The 21,865-nt window shown below is 42.7% G+C and overlaps 1 protein-coding gene across 1 annotated transcript in view; it reads right to left on the bottom strand.

Moving 5' to 3' along the window:
* DNHD1 (dynein heavy chain domain 1) overlaps positions 1-21,865 on the bottom strand; it is a 132,593-nt gene that overhangs the window by 90,929 nt on the left and 19,799 nt on the right. Inside the window, exons 9-13 of the mRNA XM_089671637.1 lie at positions 17,310-17,382; positions 16,921-17,150; positions 14,425-14,662; positions 2,307-2,464; positions 64-189 (exon numbers count right to left, since the gene is read on the bottom strand). Of these exons, the coding sequence (XP_089527763.1) occupies positions 64-189; positions 2,307-2,464; positions 14,425-14,662; positions 16,921-17,150; positions 17,310-17,382 (825 nt within the window). The remainder of the gene's footprint in view (positions 1-63; positions 190-2,306; positions 2,465-14,424; positions 14,663-16,920; positions 17,151-17,309; positions 17,383-21,865) is intronic.

Here is a 21,865-nt window from a genome sequence, read left to right on the forward strand (position 1 = left end):
GAGACCTGGGTTATTTCCACCCCAGGGACCCCCCCCCATGATGTCTCTCCTGAGACCGCTTACCTTACTATTCTCAATCTGCTCCTCTCCGGTTGCCTGGCGAAAATTCATTCGAATGACCTCACGAAGAGATTGCACATATTCTATACGTTCCTGCAATTCCTTCTTCTTCTGAGTGTACTCCGCTACCTGCAAGAAGGAAATACAGAGCTTATAAAGAAACTTTTGTTTAGTTGTGAAACCATTTTCTAGATTTACATTACATCATCTTGAACTGATCTTATGACTGTAGACGCAAACCCTCTTCAGGTCTGCAGATTTCAGGTTAGATTAATCCAATTCAATTGAAGAAAACTTTCCAAATGAATGCTAGCTGGGAGGATCTGACTATTGTTGTCAGTCCCAGGGTTATACTCAGGTGCAGTGACTAGACTTGCAGTGCTCATGCTGTACCAGTTATATTCTGTATGTTTGGAAACATTTCTCCCATTTTCAAGATGAAACACTGGGCACATTAGACCTAATACATTACCAAGGATACCATTTTCTCTATGTCAGGCAACCTGCAATTTGACCTCAACCTTTGGGCAGCTTTCAGAGAAAGGGATTTAGTGAAATCCCATTTACTGGATGTTTTTTCGTGGCAGAAATTTGAGCATTTCAGATTTAGATCTAAAGAAAGGAGCATTTATTAAAATTTAAGTATAACACTAGCCAGACATTTTTTTTAGCTTTGGATAGAGCAAAACACAAGCTGTGGCTTCAAAGCTTTAGTTAAAAAAAATGTAGAATACATAATTACGCAGCAAGTTCACTGGCTCTGGTGGGGCTCCTCGAGTAAAAGAAGGCTCCACTTCGGCGGGTACACAGAATGTGACTCAGAACATAAAAGCTCAACAAGAGTGCTCGACAAGCTTTAATAGTTCATCATATGATCGCATAAAACGTCCGACACATTTTGGGAGCTCCCCCTTCATCAGGGCTTGAATGTTGTATTTGGTTAAAGCAGACCTTCACACAAAATAAAGAAAATTACAGTATTTCAATGATCCCCCCCCCCCCCTTTTTTCATTCACACTTCACCCCAGCCCTTGCCTTCATTCTTGCCTAGACATGTATATTTTGTTCTGAAACCTCCTGAGATATCTGCATTAGATTTCCAAGGAGGCACTGGCTTCCACACAACAGCGAGAGGAGGACAGAGTTGGTGGTGTGTCATCATGGGGGTGGCTGCAAGAATCTGGAAGTGACAACCAGCTTGACAAAAGGAAGAAAGATGGAGGCGCAAGACCCCATTGGCACATTACAGCAGAACAATGCTTTATCCACAGGGAATGTGGGTTTCTTAATTGAGGATAACCTAGTTCTAAAAGGGATTAAACATCCAAATAAACACAGGGAGTAACATTTTTTAAAAAATATAACATCCACATTTTACAGCATGGATGGACTAATCTCAAATTGTGGCTAGAGCATTCTGACTTTTGTTTACAGACTGCTAAATGCCAATGTTCAGCTCTACCTGGGGTGGTAAAATGGTGGGTTTGCTTACAATGTATGCACGCCAAAGCCCTAAGATTTTATACTTAAGACAAAATTAGTCAATGCATAAAATTGCTGATGAGCTACGGAGTAGTTAGCTGGAGAACTAAGGTTAAAGGTTAATGTTTATTAATGTTAATTCTCTGCATTGCTGCTCTTTCCTGACAGCTCCAATGCACAGCACTGATTCTAAGTGTACTGACTATGTTAAAGAGGAATTTCATTCCTTTTTGGGGCCAGGACCTGCTGAAAATGCACGTAAACCCCCCCCCCCCTCCAAGTCATATTGGATTGTCTAAGGGACAAAGGAGGGAGCGGCAGGAGGAAAATCATGTTGTAACGTCATGGATGGGGGTGAAGGTCTGCTTTAATAGTTCTTGTGCTTCCTGTCCTTAATTTTGACATACAGTACTGTATGTTAGGATCAATTACAATATTGTGCCCCAAAATGTCACAGAGGTCACTGGGGCCCCATTAAATGTTTTCTATGGGGCCCTATAAATTGTAATGACACCCTTTCCTGCACAGTCTCACTCTTTCTGCTGTAGAAGAGCAAGTTCCTGCTGGTGGGTGGGATGGAAAAAAATGCAGAAATCTCACCACTGGAAACCTGCTTGCATGCACCTAAATACTAAAATATCAACTCTTTGTGATTGTGCTTAACAAATGCTGAAAGTAAAATGAAGTGTGAAAGTTGGTACAGGTGGCTGACACTGGAAAGAGAGATGTAGTGAGAGATATCTGATGAGTCTCTAATTTCTCACCTTATGCGCACATGCGGAGAACGACTGGACATTCGTGGAGACTCCTTGGAAAATCTCCAGAACATGGCTGAGCTCCTCAATGAGGACTTGTGAACGTCCAGCAACCTCAGAGGTCAGGAGGGAGAAAATATCCTGGATAATGGAAGTCAGGATGGGACCTAAGACAAGAAAACATATACACATATTTTTATTTCTTTTACTTATTACCAGCATCAGATATAAAACTCAGGTCATTATGATGGGTCCCCCATAATCCTGAGATCTTCTTCCATCCACTTACAGAGCCCAGCCACATGAAGTGAATAAAGACAGGATGAGATTAAATAGTCATGTGAATATGGATGTTTATACATCACATCTGAATATACTACAAAGATTGTAGTATTAAAGACAATAAAAAAAAAAAAAACACACGTTATACATATCCTGCTCTGTGCAGTAGTTTTGCACAGAGCAGCCCTGACCATCTTCTTGGGTCCCCAAGCCAGCGCCCCTGGCCCCTCCATCCTGCCAAGTGCCCCCAGAGCAAGCAGCTTGATATGGGGGCACCAAAGCAGGCTTGCTCCTGACCTGCTGCTCAGCATGTACATTCACATACAGAGCTGCAGCTCTGCCCCGCCCCCTCTCTCTCATCATTGGCTCACTGGCTGTGATTGAAAACCTATGGCTCCCACTGCTGTCTCAGCCAATGAGGAGGGAGAGTCCCCAGAAAGCCGAGGCTCTCGTGCACATCGTCGGATCGCGATGGGGCTCAGATAAAAATGGGGGGGGGGGCTGCTGGACACAGAAGGTTTTTGGTACTTCATGCATAGAATGCACAAAGGTAAAACCAACCTCGAGCTTTTACAACCAATTTAATAACAACCAATTTTTATTTTTTTTTTACTATACAAAGACCAAAGACTTATATCAGGACAGTATAAAACATTCCCAAAATGATCCCTTTTGAAAAGCAGAAACTCCAAAATCCATAAACGATTTACCTTGATGTAGCACACTCTTAAAGACAATCTATGATCAAACAAACAAAATGAACAATCTCATAGTGGCATAAATCATAAATCTGCACTTAAAATGTCCATTGAATGCAAACGAATGTAAAGTCCTCCAACACTGTGCCGTGAAATTTGTGGTCTCACGGCACAGTGTTGGAGGACTTTACGTTAATTTACATTATATGGACATTTGATTTACAGATTTATGCCACTATGAGATGGTTCATTTGGTTTGTTCATTTATTGTATTTAAGATTGTGCTACATCGAGACATATAGTGTATGCATTTGGAAGTGTAGTTGAAAACACTTGGGGATGTTTAAGCAGCAGTCAAAGTTAACATATCATTTTTTGACTTCGCTAATTATTTTCATACGAAGTAGACATCCCAAAATGATCTAATTTTTTGCCACAATTTTTTGTAAATGAAGAAACATGCTGATATTGAGGGAATAAAACATGGAGCTTGGTAATGGTGAAAGAACTGAAATTCAATGAATAAAAGGGCAGGCAAGGGAAAGGACTAGATGGTGATGGTAGTTCTCCAGCCAGTAAATGAGGTGGTCTGTCAACTGTGCATGAATGAAGGGAAGGCTGGGGGTCAAATTTAACATAAAAAAAATATATCTGATGCTAACTATAATATCTGTGGAATAGGGCAGGGTTTAACCACACTAACGGTTAAAATTTGCTCTCAAAAAACGTAGAGTAGGACCACATTTGACAGAGGTGATCAGATATGACATGTGGTTTCTGCATAGATACACTATGTGGGTTATTTACTAAAACTGGAGAGTGTAAAATCTGGTACAGCTTTGCATAGAAACCAATCAGCTTTCAGGTTTATTGCTGAAGCTTAATTGAACAAGCTGAAGTTAGAAGCTGATTGGCTACCAAGCACAGATGCACCAGATTCTCAGTGCTCCAGTTTTAGTAAACCTCCCCCTAGTTGTCCAAAATATTCTATAAAACTGAGTGCTTAGTGCAGGGTTTCCCAACCAGGATTCCATGGAATCCTCCAAAGGTTGCCAGGGGTTCTTTCAGCAGTGAGCAATTTTTGCCTCTCAGGTAAGTTCCCACTGACACAACTGATCTTTTTAGCAATCTATAAGGGGGTAATTCTTCCCAATGATCACAAGTGTAAGGAGCATTCTTACCTCTATCACACTAATGTACCATGAATTGTAGATAAAGTCATTTTAGCAGTGGTTCCCCGAGACCGGAACGTTATGTCAAGGGTACCTCTGCGTTGAAAAAGGCTGGCTTAGTGTATCTGCTGGGAAAAAAACAAAGCTAGTGATGATTCTTCCTTTGCTGCTTTCCTGGGAAGACTCTCCTGAATATTGGAACATCATTGGCTGGTTGGCCACCGCTGATGTTGGAAGGCCAAGTCTAGGTCACAGCTGGCACTCTTATTCGTCATTTGAGGTTCATTCATTATGAGAGTGAACCATTCATGTTTTTCCACTCCAGTCTCAACACACCAGTTCTGTCGAACCTCATGGGAAGGGAAGGAGTCTGCAATGGAGACCTCTGTTTTTATCTGCAACTAAGACTTCTGTTATTATTCAAATGTTCAGAACAAGTTGTATTGAGACCCCTTTGCTGGCTAGTATGACTGGGTGCAGATTGATTTAGTTATTTAGACATTTTTTAACACAGCCAATTTGGTTCTGCATCGTTTCTTACTCAATTGTGGTCAGGAAGATCCTCTTAAATATATGACAACAGCGGGGTGTGTAATACTTTTCAATGGGAATGCAAAGCAAGCTTTGTGATAAAAAATAAACTTTAGCGAGGGGATTTCTTTGTAGGCCTGCACATGGAACCAATACCATGGTTGAAAATATTTTAAATAGCATTAAAACTAAACTCAAAACAGATGTAAAAAGGTAAAAATCAATGCAACATTGTATTTGACCATAGATTATAAAATAGTTTTTTTTAAATGCAAGAATTGTAGGCACCTAAATTTGGCATGGCATCAGCCTTTTGTAGTCTACTCAACAGCAGAGCTCAGAGAAGGGGAGGGAAAAGCAGCACAAGGAGCCAGCCAGGTGAAGAAAAGAGCAGAGTGACAGAGAGATGAGCTCATAAGTGTGCTGCTTCTCCATTCGCTGACCACTTACAGAGTAGAGGTGGGGAGGAAACCCGTAAGTTAAAGTAAAACTGAAACAGAGAAAGATCCATTTCCCTCTTTTTTAGACAGGGCTGCACTAGGTAGCCAAGCTATGTAAATCTCAGGACTAGAAGGACTGAAATGCAAATCCTTTGTCAGGTAAAACTAGATTTTTGTATTCAGTCATAAAAATTTTTTCTTGAAGTTCATTAATGGACACAGGACAATAGCAATTTCTACTTACATAAGCAATGCTAGGCGTTTAATTATAGTGTATAAACGGCTGTAACAGTACCCAGATACACAGTATCATCATTTTAGAACCAATATAATGCAGCGCTAAAAATTTTTAAGAGTGAATTTGACCTCTACAGGAATCAAGTGCAAGTAATATAGAGATCAATGTACATTATGTACACCAACAAAGGGTATAAATAGATATATCACAGGGGCCTCTGATGATGTCACGTATGATGAAACACATTGGGTGGAGCCAGAATACATGCTAACCATGCATGCATGATCCAGCATGGCCATCTTGGATTCTGCCATTTGGAAGTTTTTACATGTATTGCAGTGCTTTTTGTTCGTCTCCATTTGTAAGTGCAATATCTGAATCAATACCCTTGTTTTAACTGATCTTCACTATGGAAAGCCCTCATTCTGTCTTATCCTCTGGCATGGTGTCTGTATATCGTTCCTGAATGTTGCAGGCTCCACCTCCGCAATATCGCCAAAATACGCACCTTCCTTACCCCCGACACCACTAAACTTCTAGTACACTCCCTGATTATCTCACGCCTTGACTACTGCAACTCCCTCCTCACCGGCCTACCCCAGTGCAGGCTCTCCCCGCTTCAGACCATCCTGAACTCAGCGGCTAGACTCATCCACCTCACCAACCGCTCCACCTCTGCCACCCCCCTCTGCCTATCCCTCCACTGGCTCCCTATCGCCCAACGCATCAAATTCAAACTACTCGCTCTGACCTACAAAGCCGTTCACAACATTGCCCCTAACTACCTAACCAACCTGATTCCCAAGTACCACCCTACCTGTACCCTTTGCTCTTCACAGGACCTCCTTCTATCTTGCTCCCTGGTCTCCTCCTCACACGCACGTCTGCAAGACTTCTCCAGGTCCTCCCCCATCCTCTGGAACTCACTACCCCAATCCATCAGACTGTCACCTTCCCTCCTCACCTTCAGGCGCTCCCTGAAAACCCACCTCTTCAGGGAAGCCTACCCCACCCTCACCTAACTGCTGCTCTCCTTCATTCCTCCTACCACTCCATCCCCCACAGCCACTTCCTCCTGTACCACTACCCCCTCCCTCCTAGATTGTAAGCTCGAAAGAGTAGGGCCCTCTTACCCCTTGTGTGCTGTTTGTAGTTGCTGTACTGTTTCATGTATTGTCCCCCCTCTATTGTACAGCGCTGAGCAAACCCTTTGGCGCTATATAAACTCGATGTAATGTAATGTATTTGAGCATGCTTCAATACAGGAATAAAAGCCTGTGAAGATAGTGTTGCACCTACAGGCCCAGATAATCACCAGCACTGTGTCTTATTGGAGTTAAACAAGTGCAGTTTGACTGCTCTAAATCAGGGTCATTCCGCTTTGGTAAGCCTTTACCCCCCCTCCTCACATGGGTGGTGTGTGAAGGTAACTGCCTAGGATCGTAGGTTTTCTGTGATCTGCACCTGCTGCCCTTTGGATTATCACTCATCTCTTCATTGATTATTTTTACTCACTGGGACTTTTCTATAGTTTTTCTCTTATATTGCACTATTGTTTTAATTATTTGGTATTATTTCTTCTTTTTTTGTATTGGTAAATTGGATTGTTTATGGATTTATTATGTCATTTATTATATTTTCTATGCATACATTCTTTGTGTGCACATTGTTTATTCATTTGCATTGTGATATGTTTATTTGCACTGTGATATATCTATTTATACCATACCTAGTGTATATTGATCTCTATATTACCTGCACTTGTTTTGTATGGAGGTCAAATTTGTTTAGTGTCACATTATATTGCTTCTAAGATATTGGTAATTCTTAGATATTTTGGTTTTACTGTCACTTTAAGGGCATTTTTGGACACTGGCATACAGTACAAAACAAAGTTAAGAGCAGCCCCTGTATAACCCAGCTGCCAACCGTCATGCCTCAATTTTGTGTTAAAGCGGCAAATAACACAGAGGTTTGGAACTTGTGTCCCTCAATGGACATCAAAAAAAGATTTTACTGTAAGTACAAAATTCTTATTTTCTGTATTGTTTATAGAGGGACACGGGAAGATACAAATTCGACATTTCGGATGTCCAAAATCAGTTCAACTAAGGGGTTGGCAACAGGGGATGTGGAATCTTAGTACCAGGAGATCGGAAGCAAACAACACCTGATAAAGGCTAGTTAAAAAAAAACAGGGTTAAAGGGAAATATATAAATTGCATGACCGAGGAAAAAGGGCAGAAAAGGATCAACCTGGGGTTCCAGAACAGGGAATGTAAACACCACTAAGCGAGAACTGCCAAATGAGAGAATGATGAGCCTCAACTGAGAATGTGGACAAGAAAACATCGTCCCTAAGACAAATAAAAGTGGAACAATAAAGCACCTGAACAGAAGAAAAATGACCCTGGGTGTAAACAGCTGAGATTGTGGAAAGATTGAGAAAACCCTTATATACTTCTCTGCCTCAATATATAATTGGACATCTAAGCATAGTGTTGTCTCCTAATTAGGTGGGTAAATCCTATCATTTGTGCGCTTATACCTGTTAAGGTATATGTATTTTGTACTATACCTACGCATAGTCTTATCAACTTTTTTTTCCCCGTAGTTGCTGTTATATATACCCCCACACCTGCCCGGGGCCTGGGGGTGGGGTTGGCACTGCGTGACTTGGCTCCTTTTTTCCACTGCTGAGTGGTCCCTCGGAGCAATTGGTGAGCTTTAATCTGTTATGCGGGGGTTGAATTCCTTTCTGTTAAAGAGGTTGTAAATGTTCAGTTTAAAAAAAAAAAAAAAAAAAAACCATGTCATACTTACCTGCTGTATGCAGTGGTTTTTCACAGAAAAGCCCCAATCCTCCTCTTCTCGGATCCCCTTGCACTGCCCCTCCGCTGAGTGCCCACGATAGCAAGCCGTTTGCTTTGAGGGAACTTTGCTTTGAGGGAACACACAGAGCAGCCCTAAGCCTGCTCTGTGTGTCCACAGACACAACTGCTCAGCCCCGCCCTAGCTCCCTCCTCACTGGCTGTAATTGACAGCAGCGAAAGCCAATGGCTACCATTGCTGTGTCTGAGCCAATGAGGAGGGAGAAAGCTGACATAGCCACTGCTCTTGCGCACATTGCTGGATCAAGATCAGGTTCAGGTAATTATAAAGGGGGGCTGGGGAAGAGGGCTGCATACTGAATATTTTTTACCTTAATGCAGAGAATGCATTAAGGTAAAAAACCTTCAGTCTTTAGAACAACTTCAATGTACTTTTGTAATGTGTTTTGTACCCATTTATTTCTAGTTTTTATTAGTGGTCCCCTATTCATTCCGAAGAAGTGAAACGCATTGAGGAGCACATTCCTGCTGTGAAAACATCCCCAGCAAGTACAGAGTCGTCTGAATATATTGCCATATATTGTCGTGTTTGTATTCAGTATATAGGGACTTTTCTCCCACGGGCAGCAACTAAAGGGAGGCATTGCATGTCAATTGTAATTATTCTTCTTTTTCTTCTTCTTCTTATTATTATACAGGATTTATATAGCACCAACAGTTTGCTCAGCGCTTTACAATATAAATTGTAATGTTTTTTAGTCTTTATTGTCTTTTAATATATATTCTGTTGTAATAAAGCTGTAAACCTTTAATTATGGTCTAATCGTGTCTTTGCACTAGAAAAATCTTTTTCTTCTCTTTTTTGTTTCATAACTAGGATGTGGTGCCCTTTAGCAACCCACATACCTGTACATGGTGTGTTCTTACTATATTAGTAATCCTCTGGAACTCACTCCCATCCTCTGGAACTCACTGCCCCAATCCATCAGACTGTCGCCTTCCCTATTCACATTCAGGCGCTCCCTCAAAACCCATCTCTTCAGGGAAGCCTACCCCACCCTCACCTAACGGCCATCCTCCCTCATTCCTCCCACCACTTCATCCCCCTCAGCCACTTCCTACTGTACCTTTACCCCCTCCCTCCTAGATTGTAAGCTCGTAAGAGTAGGGCCCTCTTACCCCTCGTACATTGTTTGTTGTTGTTGTACTGTGCCATGTATTGTCCCCCCTATTGTACAGCGCTGAGCAAACCCTTTGGCGCTATATAAACTCGTAGTAATAATAATAATAATAATAATAATAATAATATTAGAACCAGTATTAAAAACTCTCCTCCTGGAGGAACAGCCTGGCAGCAGTGCTGATGAGCAATTACTTTTTTGGTCTAGGTCTTCAGAGCATTCCGCAATAGAAAAGCTAAGAAAAAACCTGCAATTACAGTAGACATATCCAGCAGTGCTGAGGGTAAGGTGTCATTCTACCAGGGGCGGACTGACAACTCATGGGGCCCCCGGGCAATAGGGGATCATAGGGCCCCTGTGTCCTTGCCCAAACTCAAAAAAGCCTATGAAAAAGGTACCAGGGGCATCTCATGGGGCCCCCTACTGTCCCCGGGCCGTCGGGCAGTGCCTGAGTTTCCAAATGGTCAGTCCGCCCCTGCATTCTACCAGAGTACTCAGAAGAGTCGGGCTCTCACAGGACAAAGGAGCAGTGCAAACTGATCCCTGTCAAGTCAGCAAGTCCTCAAAAGGGGATAGGACTTAAAGAGAGTGAAGCACCTCGAGCTCATAAAAACTGAAAAACGAGGTATCTGCTGTAGCGAGGAATGTGGGATCAAATGACATACCACCCTTAAATATAGATATCTATAGCATGGAACTCTAATAATTGTGGAAAATGCTCAAGGAGTGCAGTAAGCCCTGGTTCAAACTAGTGAGATTTTCAAGCGACCTGCAACATTTTGGTAACATGTAAAGTTGCAGGTCAAGTGAAAACGGATAGATTTTAAGGTGGGTGGTCTTAATTGCGGCATCTTGAGTCACTGCAATAAAATAACTACTTCTTACACTACTTTTGGGCAATTCCTGTGTGGCACGACTCCCATAGACTTCAATATAAAACAGCAGCAAGTTGGACATTTGTCTGTGGATAGGTACGTTTTACGAAGAGGGGCTGATCATATGAACCAGAGGACTGATCAGTACAGATCATTGACTCTGTCCATTCATAACCGAAACATAGTAAACTGTGCTTACTATGCTTCAGTTTATGAATGGACAGGATGCTCTGTACAGAGCTATTCCTGTTCAATCATTCTGTTCAGCTAAGGTTGAAGAGAAGGAAATTGAGGGCTGTGTCCTCAATCGTCTTTCTCTGTTGTTCCACCTTTTGGATAGAGGTCTGCTTAGACCCCTGATATTTAACCTAAGCCCCCCCCAAGGGGGCTCCTAAAAAAATAAAAAAAATAATTAAAAAATAATATTGTGGAAAAAACATACCACAAAGGTGGCACTTGCGATCAGGCCCGGGCGTTCCAACACCAGGCCAGAGAGAAGGGCCCCGGCCGGGGGTCAGGGAGGCCCTTCATGATTTCTTGTATCGGGGCCCTGAAAGTTCTAGTTATGCCACTGCTATGAGGTACTACTGTAATAGTAGAAAAAGAATGGTGATCCTCTGATCCCCCATCCCAAGATCTTCTGCGTTGAGGCAGGAACAATTTGCAAGAACTAGAGGCATCAGAAATAACTGTATCAAGGGCAGAGCCAAGGAAAGGCCTACTCCTAAAGGGTGAATAGCTCAAGTGAAACCCCAGATTGCTACAACAATGATACACAAATAGTTAAAAAAAATCTGAAGCGAATCTTAAAAGTATTGTGGGCAAATGAGAGGTCAACTGAGCGCGGTGACGTACTTCCGGTTACGCACTTTCGGGAGATGCTATCTTTGAACACCCAGCACCTTGCAGTACACCCATAGCACATGGGAGACCAGCTGTATGAGATCTGCTATACTGTGAGTGTTCTCTTTTGGCTTGTTTTCATCTGCTACTGTATATGGAATAAATGGCATTTCACTATGGAGGCTCTCTTTGTCTACCTCTCTATGGCCTTGTGATTATCCCGGGGGTATTACCATCTGAGGGCATAATTGACCAGGCAGGGGAGATCGAGTGGTACTACAGGAGTATTATTACAGAGATCCCCAGTCTGGTGGAGCTATATTACCTAAAGCATTGTGGCCCTTAGGGGTCGCATGGTTAAGGTGAGGAGGCACTTTAGCCACTTTTGGATTACGATATACACGTGTGACATGCTAACACGCATCATGTTTGGAGTGAAGAATTGAAGCACTGACATTGCGGTGTTTGTTTGCACATGAAATGTCAAGCACTTTGTTATTGCACTTTATTGTGGATTTTACTTTTAACCAATATTCATACTGAGCACCTGTCACTTTCAGTTAGAGTGTGCAGTGTTATTGTGTATTATTTCACTGTGCATATATTGTATTTTGGCACGATCTAGTCAGCAAACGCATGACCTGTTTTGCACTTTATTGTGGATTTTACTTTTAACCTATATTCATACCCATACTGAGCACTTTTCACTTTCAGGTAGAGTGTGCAATATTATTGTGTATTATGTTTATTGTGCATATATTGTATTTTGGCACGATTTAGTTAGCAAACGCATGACCTGTTTTGCATTTTCAGCACTTGGCACTTATATATTTTTTGGGGGGATTATTTAGCACTAGTTATCTATACCTTTCAATACAGTGCGGTCACTTTATATGTATTTTTATATCATTGCACCTACTTATTTAGTTTTTCATGTGAAGCGCTTCACCAATTTTTTTTTGTTTAAATGAGAGGTCTGAACCTCACGCTGTGGAGCTATACAAAACTCTGATGAGGGTCACCCTGTAGCATTGGGGATGAAAGGATCTGTAATTGCTAGCATTGCAACCTTATACGGAGATCCAGAAATTGCCCCTATCCACAACTGAGGAGTATGGGTGGTCACATGTTGCAGTGGGACTGTGCTATGCATGTCTTTTAAGAGATATTTGCACCACTTGGCAGACAGACACTAGGCCTAAGGAGAGACAAGGCCTTGCTTACTCACAAATTTGGGCAGCTGATACTAAGGAGGATTGTGTATGTGAACAAGTCACAGAAGGTGGGAAGTGGAGTGTGAAAGGAGATAGTGGATTCTCAAATCACTGCAAAGACAGGAGCAGCAGTGAGAAATTACTTGTTCTAGGCTGGAACCGGTGGGAAAAGGAGACACATGCACACTCCACCTAGCAGATGATGTCATTGGGCAGTTCCATAAGCTTTAACTCTTACTGCTACAAAATGGCATTGGTGGCAAATTTGTAACAGCGCTATTAGTACCAATTATGAGTTCTCTTCAAAAGCTTCAGTCCAATCAGCCATACTCACTACTGGGGTAAATGGTCATATGAGGGGCGGACTGACAACTCATGGGGCCCCCGGGCAATAGGGGATTATGGGGCCCCTGTGTCTTTGCCCAAACTCAAAAAATCCTATGAAAAAGGTACCAGGGGCATCTCATGGGGCCCCCTACTGACCCCGGGCCGTCGGGCAGTGCCCGAGTTTCCAAATGGTCAGTCCGCCCCTGGGTCATACCATTTAGGCTATCCTCGCCAAGACCAGAGGCCTACTCATAGCATGGGTCTTCAGAGACTGGATCACGCCAGAAGCTGTGTCTCAGCTCTAGGCATGAAGAGCACTCTGCAGCTAACACAATACACAGATGTCTGGAGAGAGCCACAAGCAGAGCCCAGTGCCAGAAGGTCACATTTCAGGTTAACCCTGCAATCTTTAGTCCAGTGGGGTTCTGGTACGGCCTCCAATGCTTTTGCCGTGGATACACCAACCCGGATAGCTACTGTGTAGAGACTGACTCAAATAGCGGTCTTTTGCCTTGATTGAGGTCATCGAATAAAAAATATCCATGGCAAATAGAATATTTTTATTGAAGAATAAAACAGAACAAATTCTAATAAAAAGTCTATTAAAAATATAGTTCGAATTTTTCTCACCATCGCTGAGGAAAAAGGCATCCAACCTCCTAGGACACCTAGGACCGACCATATGTTCAGGATCTGCCCAGAAACCTAAATTGACAGCTGGCTCAGACTCTTAGCGATCTGCTGAGAGCCTGCACCAGCCGCTCCCTCCCACTCCACAGCCCAGGGCTCCAGTAAGCACTGGAGGGGCAGTGCAGGAAGCAGGCAACTGACAGTCACCGCTCTCTGCTCAGAGCGGAGGGGGAGAACTGAGCGATGATCCAGTGCAGAGCCGGATCATCAGATTGATGCTGCATCCACCTAAGTGAGTAAAATGTTTTTTTATTTTGTAAAGCCCATACTTCTCTTTCAACAATATTTTGTTTGCCTGTGTTCAAACCTCCTGCAGGTGGCATCATAACCCAAATGTCTAAGAATTACTATCTTCCTGTGTCTCTCAAAGGATGATAAAGAAAACAGCCTCCCATACATGTATGTTATCTGTGTATTTAGCTTTAAGAGACAGGTTCTCTTTCAAAAAGCATTCTATGTTCCACCATCATTTCTGTACCCCATGGTGGTACATGTCAAACATGCATAGGAGTGTCCAAAGCCAGGCCATGTTTGCGTTCTCTCCTATATCAAAGTGCATTCACTGGCCCCGGCCACAGACAGTGATGGTTATCTTGAGTCAAAGATGAAAATTGCTGTTGCGTGTTCAATGAGAAGAAAACACTGCCCAGCCATGGACATAATGTATCCCTGCCACTAAGACCCTGAAACACCTTGTACAAACATCACCAATCAGTACAAACTGCTGCTTGTGATTTATGCTTTGTGCAGCAGCTAGCACTAATACAAGGATATTGGTTCATATTATCTCCCATGGCTTTCTCACCTGTCTGTGCCTGGATGGTGAAGCAGCTGACAGACAGGACAGGTGTGGTGATGGAGTCTCGCACTCCGTGCACTCTCTCTTCCCAGCGCTGCAGTCTCAGGATAAGATCTTCGTACTCTCTGGCTGTTCTACCCCGGAGCTGCTCCAGAACTTTGGGAGACCAAGATTGGACATACTGGTGGATCTCCGACATCCACTCGTGTTCCTGACAAAACATCCTCACTTCTGCCAGGCTCTCCTGCCACCACAAAATAATATTATAACTATTACTACCTATACTCTCTAATCATAGCAGTCTCTCATTCACTTCTAATCATAGCAGTCTCTCATTCACTTCTATCAGTCTCTGAAGCCCCCCACTCTAGTAGTCACTGTAATCTTCCCTTCATCACCACTAGTTTCCCATGAACCTATACCAGTCTGTGTATTACCCCTAGCACTCCTTGTAGTCTTTCACTCATCTTTTGCAGTCTTTCACTAATCCCAGCAGTCTCTGCACTCTTCTATTTACTTATAGCAGCCTCTCATTCAGCTCTAGCACCACTCCACTGTTTCCCACTAACCCCCTAGCGGTCTCTCACTAGACTCAGGCACTCTCTGCGGTCTTTCACTCACCTACAGCAGTCTTCCATTTACTTCCAGCAGTCTCTGCAGACTTCCAGTCACTTCCAGCAGTCTTTCAAAAACTGCCTAGCAGTCTCACACTCACACCAGCTCACACCGAACAATCTCACATCCTGTAGCTCCTTATATGCTCTACTTACCTTCAGCAGTCTCTGCGATCTCCTATTCACTTTCAACAGTCTCTGAAGACTGCCCTTCAATTCCAGCAGTCTCTGAAGACTGCCCTTCAATTCCAGAAGTCTCTGAAGACTGCCCTAAAATTCCAGAAGTCTTTGAAGACTGCCCTAAAATTCCAGAAGTCTCTGCAGACTACCATTCATTTCCAGAAGTCACTGTAGTCTTATATTCACTTTCAGAAGTCTCTGAAGACTGCCCTTCAATTCAAGCAGTCTCTGCAGACTACCATTCATTTCCAGCAGTCACTGCAATCTTATATTCACTTTCAGCAGTCACTGAAGACTGCCATTCAAATCCAGAAGTCTCTGAAGACCGCCCTTCAATTCCAGAAGTCTCTGAAGACCGCCCTTCAATTCCAGAAGTCTCTGAAGACCGCCCTTCAATTCCAGCAGTCTCTGAAGACTGCCCTGCAATTCCAGCAGTCTCTGAAGACCGCCCTGCAATTCCAGCAGTCTCTGAAGACCGCCCTGCAATTCCAGCAGTCTCTGAAGACCGCCCTGCAATTCCAGCAGTCTCTGAAGACCGCCCTGCAATTCCAGCAGTCTCTGAAGACCGCCCTGCAATTCCAGAAGTCTCTGAAGACCGCCCTTCAATTCCAGAAGTCTCTGAAGACCGCCCTTCAATTCCAGAAGTCTCTGAAGACCGCCCTTCAATTCCAGAAGTCTCTGAAGACCGCCCTTCAATTCCAGAAGTCTCTGAAGACCGCCCTTCAATTCCAGAAGTCTCTGAAGACCGCCCTTCAATTCCAGAAGTCTCTGAAGACCGCCCTTCAATTCCAGAAGTCTCTGAAGACTGCCCTTCAATTCCAGAAGTCACTGCAGTCTTATATTCACTTTCAGAAGTCTTTGAAGATTGCCCTTCAATTCCAGCAGTCTCTGAAGACTGCCCTTCAATTCCAGCAGTCTCTGAAGACCGCCCTTCAATTCCAGCAGTCTCTGAAGACTGCCCTTCAATTCCAGCAGTCTCTGAAGACTGCCCTTCAATTCCAGCAGTCTCTGCAGACTGCCATTCATTTCCAGCAGTCACTGCAGTCTTATATTCACTTTCAGCAGTCACTGAAGACTGCCATTCAAATCCAGAAGTCTCTGCAGACTCCCTTTCACTTCCAACTATTTTTGGCTCTGAGGAAGACGGCTTGATCCTCGAAACGCATAAGTCGTTTGGACGCTATGAGGTCTTCCTATCCATTTCTTGAACACTCTGGACCTGGAGGCGGTCTCATTTGCATCTTTTGATACGCGAGCACATGTCATGCATTTGTAAGTATATCACTTGTAATATCTATCTAATACAATTGTGTTATGGTAATGTACTAGGTCAGTGTGCCATCTCTTTATTGTTACTTTCAACAGTTTCTGCAGTCTTCCATTCTCTTCCAGCAGTCTCTTTAGTTTCCTATTCACTTCCAACAGTCTCTGAACACTGTCATACAATTACAGCAGTCTCTGCAGATACCCATGCACTTACAGCCATCTCTACAGTTTCCAGTTTCCTTCAGGCAGGTTCTGAAGACTTCCATTCACCTCCAGCAGTCTTTGCAGTCCTTCACTAACCTCTAGCAGTTTCTTGCTCACTTTGAATAATCTCGTATATTTCCTAGCAGTCTTTCACTCACACTCAGTTGTCTCTGCAGTCTCTTACTAACCCCTGCAGTTTCTCACTCACTCCTAGCAATCTCTACAGTTTCCTACTCACCTCCAACAGTCTCTGCAGCATCTCTCTGGCCTGGCAGATGGATGGGTCACTGCTGATCAGGTATGGCAGTGATGTGAGATTCAGGGGCAGATAATGAGATTCATAAAGGTCTCCCCCAACCCTCAGCTCTCCATCTTTGGGCAATTCTCTGCATGTAGCAGGTGGGGGTGCTGGAGAACGAATAACTGTCCGTATTTGCTCCTCACTTAAGGCTAGGAGCTGGGGGCAATCTGAAAAACAACCAATTGTTATTTTTAATATTACTATTAGTACCATTTTTAGAAACATAGTCACTGGAATTTCAGCAAATGGGATTAATCTGTTTTTGATAGAAATGACAACATGTTTTAAGAACATCACTGAAACACACAGTGAAGTGGCTCTATTACCAGACTCTTTGGGATCTGACAAGATGGCTGCTGTAGACCGAATCACCTTATTCTGGAGAAACAGCTCTGTCACCTGTGGGGGAAGAAATATAAAGTTCATAATTCACAATTTACTGGAACAAGGGACAGGTGGAGCTCCAAGGAAGGTTCTGTATTGTGGGTCCATTTTTAAGAGATTCCATAATGCTGAAATATATAGTAATAGTAGTAGTTGCATTTTGCTGGCCTTTCTATATAATGTTCAAGGCATTTCATAGATTGCAAGCCACTTCTACGGCTTCAATGAATGTCAAGAACATACCCCCAGCATTTATATCCACACAGGTAGCACCAACATCTTCATCCAATCACTACAGAATGTGTAGATATTGATTGTCCAAGAACAGGATGAGAGGTGTGAAAGTTGTAGAATCCCCTGTTTTAGTTATTCTATCATAATCCAATCTTTTGTGTCAGGAAGCCTGCATAGGTGTCATTCACTCAAAGATGTGATTTCTTGTCAAAATACCAGGGGAGATGTTAAAACATGATTATACAGGTGAAACTCGATAAATTAGAATATTGTGCAAAAGTTCATTTAGTTCAGTAATGCAACTTAAAAAGTGAAACTAATATATGAGATAGACTCATTACATGCAAAGCAAGATAGTTCAAGCCGTGATTTGTCATCATTGTGATGATTATGGCTTACAGCTCATGAAAACCCCAAATCCACAATCTCAGAAAATGAGAATATTGTGAAAAGGTGGAATATTCTCGGCTCAAAGTGTCCCACTCTAATCAGCTAATTAAGCCATACCACCTGCAAAGGGTTCCTGAGCCTTTAAATGGTCTCACAGTCTGGTTCAGTAGGAATCACAATCATGGGAAAGACTGCTGACCTGACAGTTGTGCAGAAAACCATCATTGACACCCTCCATAAGGTAATTGCAAAAGAAGTTGGATGTTCCCAAAGTGCTGTATCAAAGCACATTAATAGAAAGTTATGTGGAAGGGAAAAGTGTGGAAGAGAAAGGTGCACAAGCAGCAGGGATGACCGCAGCCTGGAGAGGATTGATTGTCAGGAAAAGGCCATTCAAAAGTGTTGGGGACTTTCACAAGGAGTAGACTGAGGCTGGAGTCAGTGCATCAAGAGCCACCACACACAGACGGATCCTGGACATGGGCTTCAAATGTCATATTGTAATGTCAAGCCACTCCTAAACAACAAACAAAGTCAGAAGCGTCTTACCTGGGCTAAAGAAAAACGGACCTGGTCTGTTGCTCAGTGGTCCAAAGTCCTCATTTTTGATGAGGGCAACTTTTGCATCTCATTTGGAAACCAAGGACCCCGATTATGGAGGAAGAAAGGAGAGGCACACACTGCAAGATGCTTGAAGTCCAGTGTGAAGTTTCCACAGTTTGTGTTGATTTGGGGAGCCATGTCATCTGCTGGTGTTGGTCCACTGTGCTTCATTAAGTCCAGGGTCAACGCAGCTGTCTACCAGGAGATTTTGGAGCACTTCATGCTTCCTTCCGCAGACCAGCTTTATGGGGATGCTGACTTCATTTTCCAGCAGGACTTGGCACCTGCCCACACTGCCAAAAGCACCAAAACCTGGTTCAATGACCGTGGGATTCCTGTGCTTGATTGGCCAGCAAACTAGCCTGACCTGAACCCCATAGAGAATCTATGGGGCATTGCCAAGAGAAAGATGAGAGACATGGGACCGAACAATGCAGAAGAGCTGAAGGCCGCTGTTGAAGCATCCTGCTCTTCCATAACACCTCAGCAGTGCCACAGGCTGATAGCTTCCATGCCACGCCACATTGAGGCAGTAATTGCTGCAAAAGGGGCCCAAACCAAGTACTGAGTACATATGCATGCTTCTACTTTTCAGAGGTCCAATATTGTTCTATGTACAATCCTTGTTTTATTGATTGCATGGAATATTCTCATTTTCTGAGATTGTGGATTTGGGGTTTTCATGAGCTGTAAACCATAATCATCACAATGATGACAAATCACGGCTTGAACTATCTTGCTTTGCATGTAATGAGTCTATCTCATATATTAGTTTCACCTTTTAAGTTGCTGCACTGAAATAAATGAACTTTTGCACGACATTCTAATTTTCGAGTTTCACCTGTATGTGGAAGGTGTTGAACTGAAGGTTGTTCCAGTTTGATGTAGATGGCCTCTTTCACACCTCTTGTGAACCAGTTGCCCTCTCTGTCCAAAATGTGCATCTAACCATCTTCAAAGAATGCCTCACTTAAGGACCAGACTTTTTCTGGTACTTTTTGTTCACATTTACCAATCAGCTTTTCCTTGCTAGAAAATTACTTAGAACTTCCAAACATTATATATTAGTTTAAAGCAGAGGCCAGAGGATATGTTGGTAGCTTTTGCAATTTTTTTATGTTACATGGCATTTGCGCAGAGGTTTTTTAAATGCAATTTTTTGGGGAAAAAAATACACTTACATTTAATGCAAAAAAAAAAAAAAACAATACATTTTTATGTAAAATATAAAAGATGATGGTATGCTGAGTAAATATATACCAAACATGTCATGCTTTAAAATTGTGCATGCCCGTGCAACAGCAACAAACAACGTAAATTTTACTACCCATAGGCAATGCTTTAAAAGCGTTTGCAGGTTACCACTTTTGATTTACAGAGGAGTTCTGGTGCTAGAATTACTGTCCATGATCTGATGTTCGTGGTGATACCTCACATGTGTGGGCCAATCACTGTGTGCATGCGGGACTGACACATTCACATTTGCGTGCAAACATGGGGGGACGGGGTCACTTTAATTTTTTTTTTTTTGTTACACTTTCACTTTATAAAAAAAAAATTTTTGATCACTTTTATTGCTGTCACAAAGAATGTAAGCATCCTCTGTGAGTGACAGCAATAGGCATGTGACAAGTACTCTTTATGGAGGAATCTGGGGTCAATAAGACCCCAAATCCCTCTTCTACCCTTGAGAGCATTCAGTCACATCAAGACTGTGTGGTTGAATGCTTTTATTTTTTTTTTAAATGGCGTTGATTAAACCAGACGTGATGTCAGGTCATCGCTTCCAGTTTAGTATTTAATGGAGCTGAACAAAGCTGATACAGTCTTTGTTCCGCTCTGTGACTAGCTGGTGTTTTGGTCCCCAGTAGGAGGGGTTGGGGGGAGTCCCTTCCCGCTGCTTGTAATAGCAATCGAGTGGCTAGTTAGTCGCTCCGATTGCTATTACAAGAAAGCCAACCATTGGCTGTAAATAACTATCAGGATGATGCAATGATCCCGGTACAACCACTTGAAGACCGGCGGTGATGTACCAGATACGTGACTGGTCGGCAAGTGGTTAAAGCATACCTTCACCCTATAAAAGCATGATGGACTGCCCTACCTCCTTTGAAGACTTCCCTGTCTTCACCTGTAGAATTTATGCTCCCATGTTGGGCCATTCATTTGTTGAGAGGTCATTTTGTGTACCAAACCTTTCATACACCATGGGGATTGGATTAAGGTGTTGGAGCTCCCTGTGTGGATATAAATTTTGGGGTATCTTCCTGACACTCATTTGAACTGAAATAGTGGATAGGAGAAACATCTTCAACATAACAAAACAAGTCCAGTTGAATCTGATCTAGATAAATGAGAACTTTCAAAACTGGAACTGGCGTTATTTTCTTTGAATTTCATGGATTATTCCTTCACTAACAGGGAGCCAATCCCTGATGAAATCTAGACCTCTTTCATATGGGTGGCTAGGGTATTGGGGAAAAAAAAACTGTAGTTAAAGCAGAACTATATACAAAAATTTTTCCCATCTTGGGAGGGTGATAAACCATGTCTGTTTTTATTTCACCATCTGTGTCCCATTGCAGATATTTCTATTCACTTCCTGTCCCATAGCCAAACAGGAAGCGAGAGGAAATCCCTTCTTTGGGGACCCACAGGTCACCAGAACTAGTGTCCCATTGGAAGATTTCCCCTCTATTACTTTTCTGGGGCCAACACAAAATTTGGGATTTTTTTTTTTTTACTTTCACTTTCATTGATAATGGTAAACAGGACAAAACAGAGAGGGTGGCACAGACAGCAATACAAACTGACAGGTGTTCTAATCCCTCTCCACTCTATCCAAAACTATAAAAAAGGTTTTGCCTTTAGTTATACTTTCAGTAGAGATTTTACAGCATCCTTTTGCAGTCGGAGGGGAATGTACACATGCTGATGGCATGGCAAAATAAACCTTGAGAGTTTGACGGGTGGCACTGCCTGTCTAACTCGCTCACTAAAGTGAATGAAGCTGCACCACAAACTGTGAGCTGAGAGCCTGGTTCATGGTTGTGGTGCAATGTTTTTACCCAAAATTCCTATTCGACTGGAAACAAGAAAAAAGAAAAAACAGCCAAAAAGAACATACAGCAGCTAGGTCTCGTACAGAGGCTTGAGTACCTCAGTCCCAGATAATTACAAAGAAGTCAAATAAGCTTGCCCAAAGAGACTTTAAATGGAAGTTTAAGGAGATAAAAAACCATATATAAAATATCATATATAAAAACAAGCA

Source organism: Staurois parvus, unplaced genomic scaffold (assembly GCF_062004578.1).
Source record: "Staurois parvus isolate SC_StPar_1 unplaced genomic scaffold, SC_StPar_1.0 ptg000109l, whole genome shotgun sequence".
Taxonomy (NCBI): Eukaryota; Metazoa; Chordata; class Amphibia; order Anura; family Ranidae; genus Staurois; species Staurois parvus.